Source organism: Paralichthys olivaceus, chromosome 4, assembly GCF_024713975.1.
Source record: "Paralichthys olivaceus isolate ysfri-2021 chromosome 4, ASM2471397v2, whole genome shotgun sequence".
Taxonomy (NCBI): Eukaryota; Metazoa; Chordata; class Actinopteri; order Pleuronectiformes; family Paralichthyidae; genus Paralichthys; species Paralichthys olivaceus.
In genome coordinates this window covers 18,306,732-18,323,907 of record NC_091096.1, presented here as the reverse complement: position 1 = coordinate 18,323,907, position 17,176 = coordinate 18,306,732, and the positions used below count along the sequence as shown (strand labels likewise).

At 40.4% G+C, this 17,176-nt stretch overlaps 1 protein-coding gene across 3 annotated transcripts in view; it reads left to right on the top strand.

Moving 5' to 3' along the window:
• LOC109633643 (tetratricopeptide repeat protein 28-like) overlaps nucleotides 1-17,176 on the top strand; it is a 180,131-nt gene that overhangs the window by 1,634 nt on the left and 161,321 nt on the right. For 2 of the 3 annotated variants that reach the window (XM_069524036.1, XM_069524035.1), the window contains exon 2: nucleotides 2,051-2,350. In XM_069524036.1, coding sequence (XP_069380137.1) covers nucleotides 2,051-2,350 — 300 coding nt within the window. The remainder of the gene's footprint in view (nucleotides 1-2,050; nucleotides 2,351-17,176) is intronic. The other variant, XM_069524037.1, reaches the window with a different exon arrangement.

The window sequence follows — 17,176 nt, the reverse complement described above, 5'->3', positions numbered from 1 at the left end:
CTTGATTAGTCCCCCCCCCCCCAGTCCTGCCAACCAGCGTCTGCTTGAAGGGTAAACCTACGAGCTCGCAGGCCCTGGATGCACCAATCTATAATGGATGCTTTTCTTGACATTTCTTTGTGATCGAGACTTTGAATGTCAGTGTGCCTGACAGTGCTGTCAGTTGTGGTTTTGGCTTCACTCGCTCTGTCTGCTTGTCTGTTTCCTGAGAGGTGGGGATAACGTCTCATGGCACATGCTGTCGGTGATTTTTGCAGCATTGTTATTCTTTTGCTAATCTGTGGGCGTTGAATCAGTGATTAGCTGCACAATATGAAACAGTAGACGTTTAAAAAGTCCAGCCAAAGAAAAGCAGGAAGTCCATCCCTTCTAATCTTTTATTGTCGTTTCATGGAAAAGATTATTTAATGATGATCTCAATGAGAAGAAGTGAAAAGGTGGAAACGATGGAGGTCAAAGGGTTTGCGAGAAAGCAACAGCTCAGTATGGCAGTGTAAACTTGTTGGATGTGCTTTCTACTCACAGCGCTCATGTCTGCTGCTGCTGCTGCTGCTGCTACAACTCCCTGGGCCTCTGGAAGTAATTACCCAGCCTGCCCTCTCCCAGAATTCAGTCTGAGGAGGAGGTGTGGTGAGAAAGAGGTATAATGGAAGCCGGCCCAAAAAACTTTGCAACCCGAGATGAATTTCATGATTCGCTAATATTCAGCAAACCGTCCATGTTAAATGGGTACGGCACTCACACGCTTAATCAATCGGACTGTATTGGCTGGATGCAGCTACAGTAAGACTTGAATCAATAAGATAATTGTTTTGCTTTCAAATTGTTTGCCTTTCATCTGGTTGAGGAGTGTAACAAGTTGAAAATGAGTGGGGAACAATAAAAGATTCAGTCCCACAGTGATGCTGACGGCCTTGCCTGAAGGCAGGTATTATCTTTTGTGGTGGGGGATTATCAGTGTAATCAAGATGTCTTTATTAGACATACAATACTGTTGTGTGTCTAAACCTCTGTATATAAGAAGACCATGTAAACAGAAGTGAAAATCTGTATTGGCACAGACTCTATTTGGAAATAATTGGATGGAAAAGAAGAAAACAGATATTTGCTTTTATAAACTGATGAACCTGTGCTTCATACACAAGAGGTGAGTTGACCTATATTACATTATCAGCAATCTTACTAGTGTTATACTCCCAAAAAGAAAAGAAATAGTTTATTTTAGAAATATTCTTTCATTCTATAGTTCTGAGAGAAAATACACCAAAAGATACATTGATCGTTCATTTAGTTTTGTATGATGAATTGTCAAATACTGCAATATTTGAGAATTCATTAATACATCGCCCAGTCCATCTGATTGTTTGTTTTTCAGAAGGATTATGTATAAAACTTAGTGAAAGGATGGGACATGGGCCAAGAATGAATAAATTAAATAAGGGGACTTTAACATTGCAAGAGTGGGTTTTTTCCTCCATGTGTTCATAAATTTCCCAGAGATATAATTTATGAATCTTGATGAAATCAGGCATATTTAGGGAACTGATGAGTGTGTGCATTTTGGTGCAGCTTGATGAAATTAAAAGGAACATGGTGGAGGTATTCACTCTACAGAATGCCACTTCTTTTACAGCAGACATTGACTTTTCAACAAAAACGAAAACAAATGTAACAAATTCCAATGACTCTATTATCAGTGTCACTGAGCCAGCACGCACAGCACCAGGATCCTGAAACTGGCAAAACTAAATGGAATTCGGCCATTACTAATATTATTAAGTACCACCAAGACCTGCTATCACATGTCAATATTTCTTTTGTAAAAATGTTTATTGAACTCAACTATCACATTGGACCACACATATACACACACACACAAACCTACTTATAAATTGTATATTTAGTTTGTAACACAGTTTCAGAAACCACCTTCACATTTATCTTGATATTCCTTCACATCTCAGCTGCATGATCTCTATACATATTGTGAAGGTCCATCAGCAGTGATTGATCTTTCAATCTTTCACTCTTTTTTGTCCCTTTTCTCCAGTTTTCAATCTTCAGTTCTCGGGCAGCGGGCAGACCGATCCGGTGTGTTGGTGGGGACGACATGGCCAGGTATGGTCTCAGCAAAGCAGAGTTCATGGAGAAAGTGCAGCAGAGCAATGAGGCGTGTCAGCGTGGTGACTTTGAGGCGGCTGTTCATTTGTACAGTGAGGCCCTGCGAGCCGATCCACAGAACTGCATCCTGTATAGTAACCGTTCGGCAGCTCTTCTCAAAATGGGACAACACCAGGTGGCTCTGGAGGATGCTGAAAAGGCTTGTGAGCTTAACCCCAAGTGGCCCAAGGTAAGTGTGTGTCTTAAACTATGCCTACACTGAAACCATAGATAATATGTTGCAACAATGCAACTATGTTCTGATCTTTTCATGCTGAATATGAGACAGAAATTATTTAATTTTCTTAAGTGCACCAATAACCTGACTTTCAGAGTCAGCGGATCACTGCACAACGAAAACACACACGGGAAGAGTCTGACTGATCCTTGGTGTCCTGCTTACAGGATGACATATCAAGCAGGAGGAGGTGAAAAACTTTAGCTTTAAGAGTACAGGCCCGAGCCTGTGAGAAAAGTTACCGAGCAGGACCTGAACCCGGCACCTAACCTGAGCCCAGTGCATGGTTATATTGCTTGATTTCCCTAATCACAGACAGTACAGTATTAAAACTCAGGGGCACCTCACCACTATGTGAATCTTCACCACCTATACCCCGTCCTGTGCTCCGATTGGCTGAAGATGCCGAGCCTCTCTAGTCTTTAAAGAGTTCACACATAGTGATTGGCGACTGCTGATCAAGTTGCTTTTGTTGGCAACTTGTAAAACTTTGCGTCGACTGACAAATTGGGCTGAAAATGGTGTAGTGTGAACCAGGCTTTTAGTTTGACATGGGGACCTTCTATTTTCAACATGTTTGTAATGACAATTACAAACATATCTGAATGTTGAAAAAAATAATTTTTTAAAGTGTTGCTTTCAGAAGTGACATGTGTGTGTTTCAGATTCTCGTCACATTCTCAGTCCTCGGTTTCCATTCTCGTGGCCGCTGATCAATACAATTTTCTGGGGTCTTGTCTTTGAGCTTGTCCAGGCTGTGTGGACTAACCTGCGATAGATTTCACATTACTCAGCCACAGAGATCACTCGGAGACCAATTCCTCTCAGTGATAGAAATGCATTGATCCCATGATTTAGCGTGGAGCGATACTTTTGTCTTTTCAGAGAGAGATGGATGATAATGTGGTAGAGTGGTATCGACGATAATTTGTCGCCACCGATGATGCATCAGCGGCCACCTCTCTTTATACCGAGGTCTTGTACCTTCGGGCTCTCAGGTAGGTGTACTTCTCTCATGCATTGCTGCAGTGAGAACTAACACTGCTGCTTGTAATCACACAGATAATGTTGTCTTCTTGTTGCATTTTCAGTACATTGTTTTTCAGTACAATGCCTTTTCTCTGTCATTTGATTTCCAGTTGGACAACAATAGTCTGCACTTCATGTCATCACTTCTCACTCAGCTGCATCTGAGTGGTACATCTTGTTCAATCGGGAGAGATTTCATAAACTTTTGAGGCTGATGTACGTAGCCAAACTGTAACAGTAAATCACGGCCAAAATCATTCTCCTTTCTCCTCTTTAAATGCTATCCAAGCACAATGAACTCTTTGTGGTCTGACTTGGGGGGATGGTTGGCTTAATCTAGACAGTGTAGCTCTGCTTATTCCAGGATTTAGCGACTGACAGCTTTGACTCTCATGCTAAAGCTTGTGCTTGCAGCCTCAGTGTTGGTGTATAACCTGACCCTTGTCTTTTACTCTGTAATACAAGACAAAGGGATTACTATTTCTGTGGAATTGACAATTATACAGTTGATATGGAGGATTGCATGCTCATGTTTTAAGTCACTGGAATCACCTCTAGGGGTCAGTCTTGTCAAAGAAGAAGGTGTTGTGCCTGCACAGGACCAAAATGCATTTAAGCAATTCAGTTTCCAGTTTCACTTTTTTTTTTTTACATTGAGTGTGTTCAAGGAAATGTTAATATTCATCATGGCTGGCTTTCATCTTCATAGCATAAATGTGCTTGAGCATCATGGAGAATAAAGTGGGAAGTGCGTTTCTACTTGATAAATGTACAGTTGGAGTTTGAGATCTCATAGATTCATTTAATATGTCAAGAAAAAATAATCTAAATTAGCTCAAAATAAACTAGTCTTCTAATCTTCTAATCGTCTGATTGTAGATTCATATGTACTTCATACACTGGATACATTACAACTCCTTTATTCAGTTAGTGCTGCCTCAAAGACCTGATTAGGGTTGTGGTCCTGACACTCACCACCTTGGCCTCAGGGAAAGACTTGCTTTGGCATTGTACAGTCCATCTGCTGAGCCTGGATGTTTAATGAAGGACCAGGGATTAAATCACAGGCGAGTGCTGGCATCCAGATCCAGTGCTCGTACACAATATCATCAATCATACCTCCCGAGTATGACTGCACTTCTGGAGCGGCCCGTCAAGCGGTGACAGGCAACGTTTTTTTGCTGCCCCCAGTACCAGCGAGCAGCCCACCCTCCTGAAGCCCGCGGCCATGCAGCCTGTGAAGGAAGCCCCTGTCTGATCTGTCAGCTTTCCCCTGCCAGAAAACACACTGTGAAAGAAGAAAGAAAATGTGTGGATTAATGACCCAAGACAGCTTAAGGCCCCTTTGTACCCCACCCTCTTACTGAATATAAAAAGCTTAAATGAGAACAAAATAGGTTGTCGTTTCATAGACAAGGGGCCACAGTTGTGTGTGACTGGTCGTGTGTTGTCTTTATGAGCCGTTGTGGGGGAAAATGGGGTGTAAAATCTTTTATGTGCATGACAGTACAAAAGGAGTGATACTGAGGCAAATTGTTAAACGTTTTTTCTGAAGGCATATGTCTGTGAGATCTACTGCCAGCATCTATTTGCAGTCAGCGTTTGTACTTTTTAGGTGTATACAAGTGACTGAGGGGACTAAACCCGTTTTTGATTGTGTCCCTGTCTATTCTGCTCCTCCATCTGCTCCCTCGCTCTCTGCACGGCTGTTCTGGTGACATGTTAAACAAACAGCCTTTTCTGCTATCACTCCCATTCTCCTGCCTGAGTGCTGACAGCAGAGTTCCCAGGGAACCACAAGACAACTGGCACTGCAGTGTCAGGGGAAACATCTCCATCATTTACATATCTTCTGATTATAGGTTATGATGGTGCCTATCAAGGGTATTCCATCTCCTCAAGAGTTAATTGCCAGAGTTGACGCTGATGCCCATTCATAAGGATGGGTACAAAAAACCCCCATCAGGCTTGGTTTCTCAGAAGGGTCTTTATTTTTCCAGTTGCATGCCGTTGCTAGTATACATTCTTCTTTGTCACAAACATAAAAATGTCCATTTACATCCCAGCGGAAGGGGCCTTGGCTTAACTGAGACAATGAGTGTTTGGTTTGGAAAAGGTCACTGTGTGTGGAGTGCTGAAAGGGGACTTTAATTACAGCAGCAGCATATCCAGTAATTGTGTGAGCGAGTGGATGCTGACACCTTGAAGAGGCGTAAAGCTTTTTTTTTTCCCAGCAGAGCCGAGGCGATGACACTGACTGTCGCTGTCGCCGTGTGCGGAACAGAACGAGAAGAATTGCTTTTGTGATTTGAAGACCTCATCCTTTGCCACTCTCAGTAGCGCTCGTCTTTTCATGTGGGTGAAAATCACTGGGTTGTAATGCTCCCCTGTTAGTGTGAGAGTGCATGAAACTGGCTCTCATCTGATCTCAGTGTGTTTAAAGAATAAAGAACCTGTCTTTTGATCTCTTGTGGAGAGTGATTACAGCTCTTGTACTTTTCTTGTTGCTTTCATTTGCACCATCTGAAATATTTATCTCATTCCTCTTTGATGACCTGTCCTGTTATTCTGATTTGTGCTGAATAATGAAGTGAAAACTGCACAGTGAGGCTGCAGAAAGTAGGCTAAAATATGGGAGTATTTGTGTTGGCAGAGCAGAAAGCATATATTAGGTGGCTTGTTTGTTTTGATGCAGTATGAGAATGATGAGTTATATTCTCATTTGTATTACTGTTATGCATGTTTGTCTTTTTTACATGATTTTTGGCTGTATAAATGGAGAACGCCTGGTTTATGACTTAATCTGATGATCAAGACGCTTTGGCTTCTCTTTTAAGGAGCCAGTGTTGTGCATCTTTATATACAGTCTATGACTTCAGAGGATGAATCCTACTGACCATAGAGATCCTCTGACTTTTCCTTTTAACACCACCGTTGATATTTTACCATTTTTAGTCGACATTCATGGCCCTGTAGGATCCTCTGATTTTTCATCTACAGCAATAATCAAGTCCGAATTTTTCATTTGTCCAATTCAGCAGGTATTTCAAGCAAACATTCCCATCGACCTCCGCTGTGATATGTTTTCATTGTGAACCTGTGAACATGCTAAACATCACAATCTTAGCACTGTTAGCACATTGCTGTTAGGTGGAAGGACCACTGTGGCTAACTGCAGAGTCACTTATCATTGCTCAAGCTCATTTTCATTCCTCTGTCCTCTCTGTTTTGAGCTGTTCTAGATTTCAGCGACAATAATTGAATCTGTACATTAACACCGCTGACAGTTGCGATATATTTTCTCACAGAGAGCTTGAGCAGATTTAAATGTAGAAATGAAATGTAATACTTATTTGATTATGAAACAGAAAAACTAAAAGCAGAATTCTGAACTCAATATTTATATCTAGGTCATTCTATGCATTAATTCATATTTATAATATGCCTTGATGCATATGTATGATTATAGCACGATCTGGTTTGATTTAATTTGACATTAACCTGCATATATACCTGCCTGTAGTTATGAAGACAGTCATTAAATATGAATGCCTATAGTTAGTCACAAGCCCCCCATCAGACAGCCCCGGTTCATTATGATATAGTGCAGAGAAAGTTGCTCACCAGGTAGGATCTTAAATCAGATCTGTCGCTTTTTTGTGCTTTTAAATTATTGGGTTACAGTGGAAAAATGGGGCACAGGAAGCTCATCTACTTATCTATGCTCAACCATCAGAAGTTCCTGCTTGTCAAATGTAATTACCAACACTTTAAATTCAGCGAGGCTGATGTAAGAGGAGTTCCATGCATAAAAAACTGAAAAATATAAATTGCAAAAAAAATATTTTTGCCATAAGATTTGTAAAAGCAAGAATTATTATCCACATAAAGTAAAGAAATGTATGGAATTATCTGTGATTTAAAGGGATATATTACGTTTTTTAAAGTAAACTTGTCATCTTTGCCGAAATACAGCATCCTAGAATATGCAATAGTCTGAATGCAGATGTATTGAGTGGAAATGTGATTGTATATTTTGTGGATTAAATCTGCTTTGATTAGATTAAATAGTCTGGAAAACACCAGATTGTTTAAAATGGAAAATTGTGCCTCCTTCTCAAAAAGCTGGCTGATGCCTTCACTTTATTTTATCTATAATCTCGGTTTGCGTTAATCACGAGTTTGTTGACCTTTTTGAACACCACAGCAGAGTTTTTATGTAAGAGGTTTTACGGATATACTCTTATTATGACAGTATGCATTCCCCGCTGTCTCTTTTGTGTGCTCTGGGTTAAAATAAGGTCTTCCCACCACTTTCCCCCCTCTTTTCACTGCTCCGCTGCTGTTTTCCACCAGAGCTCCAGCACTCGCCATGGAGAGAGTACAGTCATGAACCACTAATAAGAGGGTTCCGTTTTGCTTCTACCCAGCCGAGGCTCGGACTAATGAACAAATCAAATGAATGGCATGTAATTATAGGCCAGAGAGAGCGGGACGGACAGAGGGTTGGCGCTAGTGGGCACAAACCTGAAATTATTTGTCTGGAAAAATCTGTGAAATGAGCGGGAGCAGTTAAATTCTGTAATTTTTCCTTTTGGAGTGCCGTTGTGGCTGAGCAGCGCCGCGCATGTCCATGGGCCACGGTGGAGGGAAAGTGACCACACACACACACACACACACACACACACACACACACACACACACACACACACACACACACACACACACACACGTTATGTCTCCATGATATTACATTGATTTCCTGGAGACTTACTCTAACCTTAACCATAGTTACTACTTCCTTAACCTCAGACTAAACCTAACCTCAACCTAAATAAAACCTTAACCTAATCCTAACCATAACCATAAACTAACCTAAATCTAACCATACCCAAACCTTAACCTAATCTTAACTATAACCTGACCTAAATCTAATCTAACCTTACCCAAACCTTAAACTTAATATTCACATTCACACTAAACCTAACCATAACCTAATCTTAACCATAACCTAATCCTAAACCAAACCCTAAAACATGTCTTCACATGAAACTTTCTTGATTTATGTTGTGGGACTTCTTTTTAGTCCCCATAGTGTGACTGTGTAAACAAATTAGGGTCCCCACAGCATGAGTAATACCTTGGACACACACACAGACACACACTGTTTGGTAGGTACCAAACTACATATCAGCGTTTCCATTGTGGTTAAAAAATTCTACTAAGAGGCTTATTTCATGACTTATTGATTGTTTTGTATCCCATTCCCAAGTGATAGTGTTCAGTAATACGACATACATTTACTGTTTTGTTATCAACCTAATGAATCACCTGCTTTCATCTGAACTCACTGGACACATCCCCATTCAACACACACTGTCACACTATCACCATTTGTTGCTTCTGCCTGTTGAATTGTCAGTGAGTAACAGAGCTCAGGCACAACATGTAAATTTGGCCGGCGATATAAGTGGTAGAATTTATACTCAGAGTTGTGCTGCTGTTTCCAGACTGTTAACTCAATACTGTTGATGTCTGTAGTATATTTTCCTTTTCTTCAGTCTTTAAAGTCTTGCTCACCGGGGTTTCTGCGATGGCGGCCAAGTGGTTTTCCTCTCTGCCACCCAGGCGCCCCACCAAATTGTAGTGTTTAGTAAAATTTAATCTGCTTTCAAGAAACGCCAGGAGCACACATATAAAAATCTTTTTTTTCTTAACAGTTACCATAACCTCTGTACATTTTATACCCTATCTTGCTGTATCTCAAAAAGTGAACAAAGAAAAGGTTTTCAGGGTCAGATGATGTAACGTGGTTTGATGTGAGTGTGTTGACCTCGCTCTCACCCCACAGCTGACTGTCTCCAGACTGCCCCTGGGGCCATGGATGAGTCAGAACTGGGTGCTGATGTCACCCAGATGATAATCTGTCAGGCCTATCAACACCTACTGTCCAACTCAGACGTGATTTTAAGACCGTCTTTGTCCAAAAAACTATGTGATCCAAATTCATTGAGTGGATTCTGTGTTTTTTCCTGCTAATTTGGTTTTAGTGAGTGTTAGTGTTGTATAAATCTCTTTGTTTTGTTGTGCTATTTTGCAGATAAGCTATTCAGAAAATTAAATGCTGTGGTCTCTCTGTCCCAAAAGAAATAAAGTATATCAAAGCCTAGGTAAGCACCTTTAAACTAGAAACTTTCAATCACGATAAAGACCATCTGTGGCCTCAGAATGCTTTTCTCCCTGTGGATACATCATTTGATTACCGGCTTAATAGGTTTTTGCTTGCTATTACATGGCAGGAAATGTCAAAAGGCCTAGAGAAAGCAGGCTCATTGTCATGCTCGTGGCATAACAGCCTGTCGTTGATAGTGGATCAGCTTTACAAGCCGGAGGAAATGAGGAAAACAATTGCACAATTCTCCTAGCATGTAACCCCTTGTGTTCAAGATGCAGGTTTTTTCCCCTTGCAGGGGTTCATCTTGCTGTCAGCCTCAAATTGTGCAGGCCCCTCCCACCTGGGAAGCTTGGCAAAGGCTCGGGCCCCAGACCTGGATGTCTCCAGAATTAGCACAGCCTGGCTCTGCTGCAGGGAGGAAGCACTCCCATTGGGGAAATGGGGTAGAGCAGACAGCAACCTGCAAGAAGCCCATTAGTATACACTGCATAAGCATGGCAAGATGAATAGTAGAGCGTATTGTTTTCCCCGCTCTGATCAGCCTCCTGATTCCGTCTTCACCTCTAACCTTTAGGTGACGAGTTCACTCTCATTTATCTCTTGTGTCAGTGCCGGCAGGTGTGTCCCATACAAGCCGAAAATACATAGCAGATTAGAATAAAGGAAAATTATCACACTGATGCATTTTATATCTTTCACCTTTTTATGAAGGTGCAAATTTTTGGTTTGTGTTTCCATCTCAGCTGAAAGTGTCCCTTTCTTAAAAGTTTCATACGGCCCCTTCTCATGATGTAACCTCCTTCCCTGAATGAGTCATATGCCCTTGTTCTTCCCAGAAAAATAAATTGGTGTGGATAAAGGTGCCACTAATTCTATTTCCAGGTGGCTGAATAGCATCTTTGGAAAGAAGCAGTGCAATAGCTCTGAGTAGTTATTACTTGAAATTTTTGAAAAAAGTGAGTTAAGACCTGAGTGTGTTTGTGTGGCAAACCTTTTCATCTTTCTGCTCCTCTGTTCATCTCCTGTTCTCAACATTTCATTTTTTCTATTCACAGTTATATTCTCATCCAGTTGAGGTTTGTGTGTCTTGTTTAAAAATGGCTGAAACAAAAGCAAAATCTACGATGTTACCTTTGCCAAAGTGTTTTCATACGTGTCTGTTTGTTGGGTTGTGAACAGATTTACGCTTAAAGTACTGAATTGATCAACATCAGACTTGATGGAGGGATGGGACATGGGTCTGGGATGACTCATTTAAATTTTGGTGCAGCTCCAGTAATTTTAATCACTTTCCCTAACATAGTAAGATTGGAGAGTTTTTGACATTTGTTTGATTTTGATGTAAAAATCAGAAACATTTACCGTATGTTACAGTTTGGTGCTGATTATACTCATGGATGTGAAGGATTGTTTGGCCTTGGTGGAGATGTACGCTCTACTGACTGCAGTTCTAGTATTATAAACCTATCAGGTCAATGTCATACTTTGTTGCTTGTGGCCTGAAATAAGTAAAATGCCTTTTATATATCCTACAAAGAAACACTGTATGTTTTGCTTAGGAACACCAGCCTTAGCAACCACAATAATTTCTGTTGTGCTCCAGAGTCTGAGCGGTCAAGTCATTTTCAGTTGCTTGACTGGAGTTTCGAGTCCCTTTCACTGAACAGAAACACGACTGAATGGTGGATATTAATTACGATCCCTGCCTTTCTGAACCAGAAGTGCAGACACTTTTACAAACACTCCATACTCTGTTTAGAATTCTTGATTATTTTGAAAGTTAACCCTGTGAATATTGGAGGTAACGGCTGGTCTTTAATGACATATGAGTCTTTTTAACTGATCTACAGTTAAACAGCTGATTCTGGTTAAAGTTGCTGACTATCATTGAGTTACACACTTTTCACAAGATATCATACCTACTCACTTATGTTACATACTGTGTGAACAGGTGTTCTGGCCTTAAATAGGAGGACATGATATACAAAGAATACACTGATCTGCTCATAGTGAATCAACAAAACCAGATTGAAAATGATGGAAATTCAAAAACAATGTTAAAATATCACAAAGAAGTTTTTAGCTGACTTAGAAAAGATGTATTGACCAAAGCAAACTGCAACAATGGAAACAGACTTAGTGAAGAAGTCATGCATGCAATCATCATATACATGAAAATAGTGGCTGCTTCAGACAATGAGACTGAAGTTTCTTCATTTGCCGCATATTCCATCATGGCTTTTATAATGTTTTTCACCATCTGAGGTTTTACTGGTGCTCTTTTAATTACTCCAGCTTGTTTTACCTTCTTCTTCTGCAATTGTTTAATGTGTTAGAGAGAAATAGCACCATGTGTATATGCCGGCGAACCAATTCCGACTATTTGATTAGCATGGGCGTATCAATCAGTGTGTTCTCTTTACAAAAAGAATGAAATTAGGCAAAAATCTTTGCCCCTATGTTTTTATGCCACAATTCAAGATCAAAAGCTCCGCAGTGTATCTTTGAGTGAAATGATTGATTATAGGTGATCTTTCTTTATTACTGCAAATAGAAACAGGTCACATTACTTTGTAAATCTCAGCATTACACCAGTGTAAAATGTCAGTGCATATTAATAGAACACATTTGTTCAATAATATGTCACTTTAAAAATCAGCAGAAAACAAAGTCTTATTTATCAGCGTCTCCCATGTGGAACCAGAACATGGAATGTAATCAGGCTTTAGTTTAGATATGACCTCATTTTGTCCGTTAAGTGAGAGCTGCATGGACACAATTTTTTTCAGTTATTACCCAATTAACTGGCATGCCATCGATGATTAATGAAAGATGTTTCATAATAAATAATGGATGTTAGGAGTTGGTGGGGGCAGTCTGGAACAAAACATGCAGTATGCACAATATTATGTTAACTTCTGTGATGATAATAGAAGATTCTGTACTCAGACATTGAGCAGGACCATTTAATATTCAAATTCATCCCAGTAAAAGATGGATCATCTCTTTCTGTCTCAGTGTCTTGGTGTGTAATGGCCTCCAGCTTAATTCCTGCCTCTAAAGTGCTCCTTCTCGATATCAGGGCTCATGTTTAGGCAGCTAAATTACTCATTTGTGTCAGGTTATTACAATTAGCTGTTTGAGTGCCTGCACTTTCGTGTCTTACCTAGATACTTCCCTCTGATTTTTTTTCTCTCTCTCCCCATAATGAGTTTTACAGGGTAACGCACCAGCAACAACGACACTTGCAAGATGGAAATGCCCGGGGAGATGTATTAGCTACAAAACCATGGAATGCAGGTGGTGTGTTTATGTGTTCAAAGCTGATAAATGACTTGGATATAATCTCAGCATTTGACCAGAGGCTGAGCTGCTCCAGTCAAGCGTTAAAAAAATCACCCACACGTGGTCTGTAACAGAACTCGAGTGTGTTGCTGTCTTAATGAGTTGGACAATCAAATAAAAACTCAGTGACCAGAAAAAAAACATAAATCTCTGTAGCACAGTCAATGATCTTATATTTGGCCATGATACTAGCTGGCACACACTCTGGTGGAGACACCTGTAGCTTCCCTTGTTGTGGTGTTGTGCTGAATCTGGCTTTTGGTGCTTTGCTCGTCTGTTAATGGTCGACTGAATTAATCTCCGAGGTGTTCAATCAGCACCTCTGTGTTTGTTAACCATCATTTATGCTGCCTTCACCATGACAAAAATGGCCCTTTCAAATGATGTGGCCATCGCTGCCCTAATACTTCAATGTGCCCCCTACATTGTCATAGATGTTAAGCAATACATCCACTAGAGAGCAGCGCAGAGTCGAGAGTTTCGGACAACAGCAAACATTTCAACGGTGGAGAAGGTTGTGATCATGTTAAAGAGGGAAAATAGGCTGTGTTGTAAACAGTGGTGATCAAACTTATCAACTCAAGTCTCTTCTCTAAAAATTCTGCCTTTGTTGAAATTTCTTCCTTGTGCTTGAACTATCATCCACACCACGATTTCTGGTGGTACTGCTGCGTTTGGTCTGGATCCATACGCTTTCATAAAACATGCACAAATACAGATGACATTAATCGGAGCACTGACAGGAGGCTTTGTCCACATCTGTAATCTAACATTGAGCATAAAAGAGCCTTTACCTTGTGATTCTTGCACGTTTACAGGGACGCTAAATCACTGAAAGTGATCATGGTCATCATGACAACATGATCCTGCACATTAGACTAGTCCTCCAACCTTAACCATATATGACCCAATGGAAAGAGCCCGCTGAATACTGGTAGAAAAACTACTTGGTTATGCTTTGGAAAAGTTTGAGTTTGGATTTGTACTTCATTTAGTTACGGGGACCTTCATCATCATGGTTGTGATGATAAAAGCTTGGTTGAATTGTCATGTATATAATGTTTCACTCTGGAAATAAACAGCGTTTCTTCCATCCAACAGTCCTGTGTTTTCGACCTCCTCTTGACATTGTTGCTTTTTATATCACATCACCTGTCTTCCTCAGTCTCATACATTTGCACATGTATATATGATGAACCCGTCTTCTCTTCTCATGAACAGAAGAAGAGAAAAAACAGAAGAGAACACACACACAATATGTCTTCTTTAAGGTATAGGTGTTAGTTGAGAAGGATTACTGGAACAGTTTCACACATGAACACCTTATTTTTATTCCCCCCCCCACCTACATTCAGCAAAGAATGTCAGGATCAGAGCCAATCAGAGAGTAAAGAAGGGGCGGGAAAACAATAATGCACACAGAAACAGTCCTGCTAAATGTCAGGCGCACCGGGGCGACCAATGGAAACGTTTAGTTGTACTTGACAGATTTTTGGTCTAATGTGTAACCAAAATGGTGGCACTCTGGGATCTTGGCAGCATTCAAACCTGTCCCTCCTGGAACCCACAATCATGTTTTTTTTCAAAGTCTGTTCAAAAATAATTTAAACCCATTTCTGCAAACTCATTCACATGCGAGCGTGGAATTGGAATTGCTTTTTTTGGGATACAAATGCAAATGGTGCCTCTGCACTTCCCATGCAGGGGCGTTTTTTAAAAATTATTTTCATGCGATTAAAAACATAAAAACCCTCCCCCTGCAGGGAAAGACTTATTTTCTCACTGACTCCTGGTTTCTAACAAAACAAATGAAGTAAATCCAGGCTTTTGGTTGTCAGGGTGTTGGACTGAGCCACAACAGCTCTTTAACCATAATAGCTGTGTTCAGCCCTCATCACTAATGATTGCCCAGTCATCCTGGGCAAAGCAACCACATTTGGACGACTGACAGCCACCTCATTTAGTCTAGTGGCCTCTGTTTGCAAACTTCTTTGTGTTGAAAAGTCTCTATTCCTTTTGTTTGTGCCAAAATCCACTTGAGCAAATGAGAGCAAAAGTATTAAGTTATGAAGCAGAAGAAGAAAACATTTCAAAACAACATAATTCTTTAATCCGTGCTGAGCAGACGTTGGCAGATCAATCAGAACAATTTAGACAAGAGTATCAGTGCAAATTCAATTTAGAAATAAATATGTGACGAAATTATGCTGATTTAGAATCGTTTTACCATTAAAATTATTTCTCAGATAAAAAATACCGTTATCCTCCTTGTTTACTGAAAATCTATAAACCAGCTCTACATTAGGAGGAAAATGACTTTTTTAAATTGGCAATCTTAAATTACTGAGTAGAAATTTCTCTATCACGATATATTATTTTGCTGAATTAGAAAGGCTGAGTTAGTGTTCATGTTTCTCCTGTCTAACTTAATACATAGACACGGTACATTAGTCATGTCTGAAGGAAACGAAAGGTTAAGCATCTCTGCCGAGGGAATCTACTCTTGATTGTTTGCACACATGTAATTGTCACAATGTTTCCCCATTGGACCGTTGTAGCAGCTGATGAGTTAACAGTGAATTGACAGTCGGCAAATGTCATGTTACACTGATGCTATTATGTCATTAAAGTGGAATTTAAAGCAATAATCCAGTGGAGGTGGGGGGAAGACAATGATGCTGATGTCAACCTACATCTAGAGATACGCTGAAGAGCATCAGTAGAGTGATAGTCCAACTGAAATCTGGCCATTGAATATAAAAACCCATTAAAAAACATCCTTTGAAACATCTACATCTATGTTTATATGTGACAGACAGGTACGCCAGTCAATCATTTCACTCAGTCTGAATGAAATGAGTAGTTGTTTTTATTTCAGTCCCGCGAGGGGCACATACACAAGCTTTTTTCCTGTTTTCTTCAGTCAACTTTATCCTTTGATGGCTATTTGGACGTGAAAAGGATTTCAATAAATATGAACAAACTTGCCAACCCTATCTTTTAAATGGAGAGTCTAAATTTACCATAAGTGTGCATGTGAGCGTGACTGTTGTTTGTCTCTGTAATTCACTGGTGACCTGTCCAGGGTGTACTTCACCTCTCTCCAAATGTCAGCTGGGATTGGCTCCAGACCCTGCGACCCTTAAAGGATAAGTGGTATAGATAATGAATGGAGGGATCTTGAAGTGCTGCTTCCATTTTAATCCTCACAAGCAATCTTGCCATCAGACGGATGCCTTGTTTGTGCCTCTTCATCTTCCGCACTAATGTCAAATCACTATTTTAATTCTGGCTTTGTTATTCATTAAAAAGGTAGATTGTGCTGTGCCTTGTATAGATTTAAGTCATTCCATTTGAGCTTGTTACAGCTTAATTTGAAAGGCTGCAGGAATAAGTGTGTCAAATTAATCCTGCAGAACGGTTTCATCCATAATTGGGGTCTAGTGAGCTTCAGCGTTTCTGTTTATTATTGATTAATGCTACCTAATTAGTGCCTGGCACCTGACTATGTTGTTTAAATGATGTAAGGTTGTGTAAGACAATCTGAAAGAAAAGAAAGAATAAGAAGAAATTGGATTTGCTTGTCATGGACTTTGTAGCTGCACAGGACCTCCTCACAGATGTAATTGAAGCAGCATGTGGTTGCCACCGCATGTTCTAGCTGCTTTAATGGTGAAATCAGTCAGATGTTTGGACCAGTTGTGATTAGGTTGTGCTCCAGTACACACAGCTCACTGGGAACTGCTACAACCACTGAAATCTTTGCTGAGCAAAACAACCCACCTGTCAGGTTGGTGTGTGAAAAGGAATGCAATGCAGTTATTTTTACTCCGTAAGGGGTGAAGCGCTCTGGTGTTTTCATCTGTTTTTGTCGCACACGCAGCATCGACACCCTTCTCATTGTGTCGACATTTACGCCGTTAGAACTGGAGCTGTGATACAGAGCAGAGCCTTTTTTTCAGGTTCGGTGTGCCACATGAAATGGTCTCCTCAGTTGCATCAAAGAGCATGTGTGAAGTGACCCATATAAAAATGAGGTCAGAGCCTTTGCCGTGCACACAGTCCTTGGGAAACTCATATCTAACAATGTGCTGAAAACAGGAAACTGCTCTGGAAGTTTGTCAACAAAGCTCGGAAGTGACCTCTTTGGTTTGTCAGGTCACAGTTGTGTAGTTTTATTAAGACAAAACATTGAGAGGAAATTTTTACTTTTAACTTGAAAACATAAA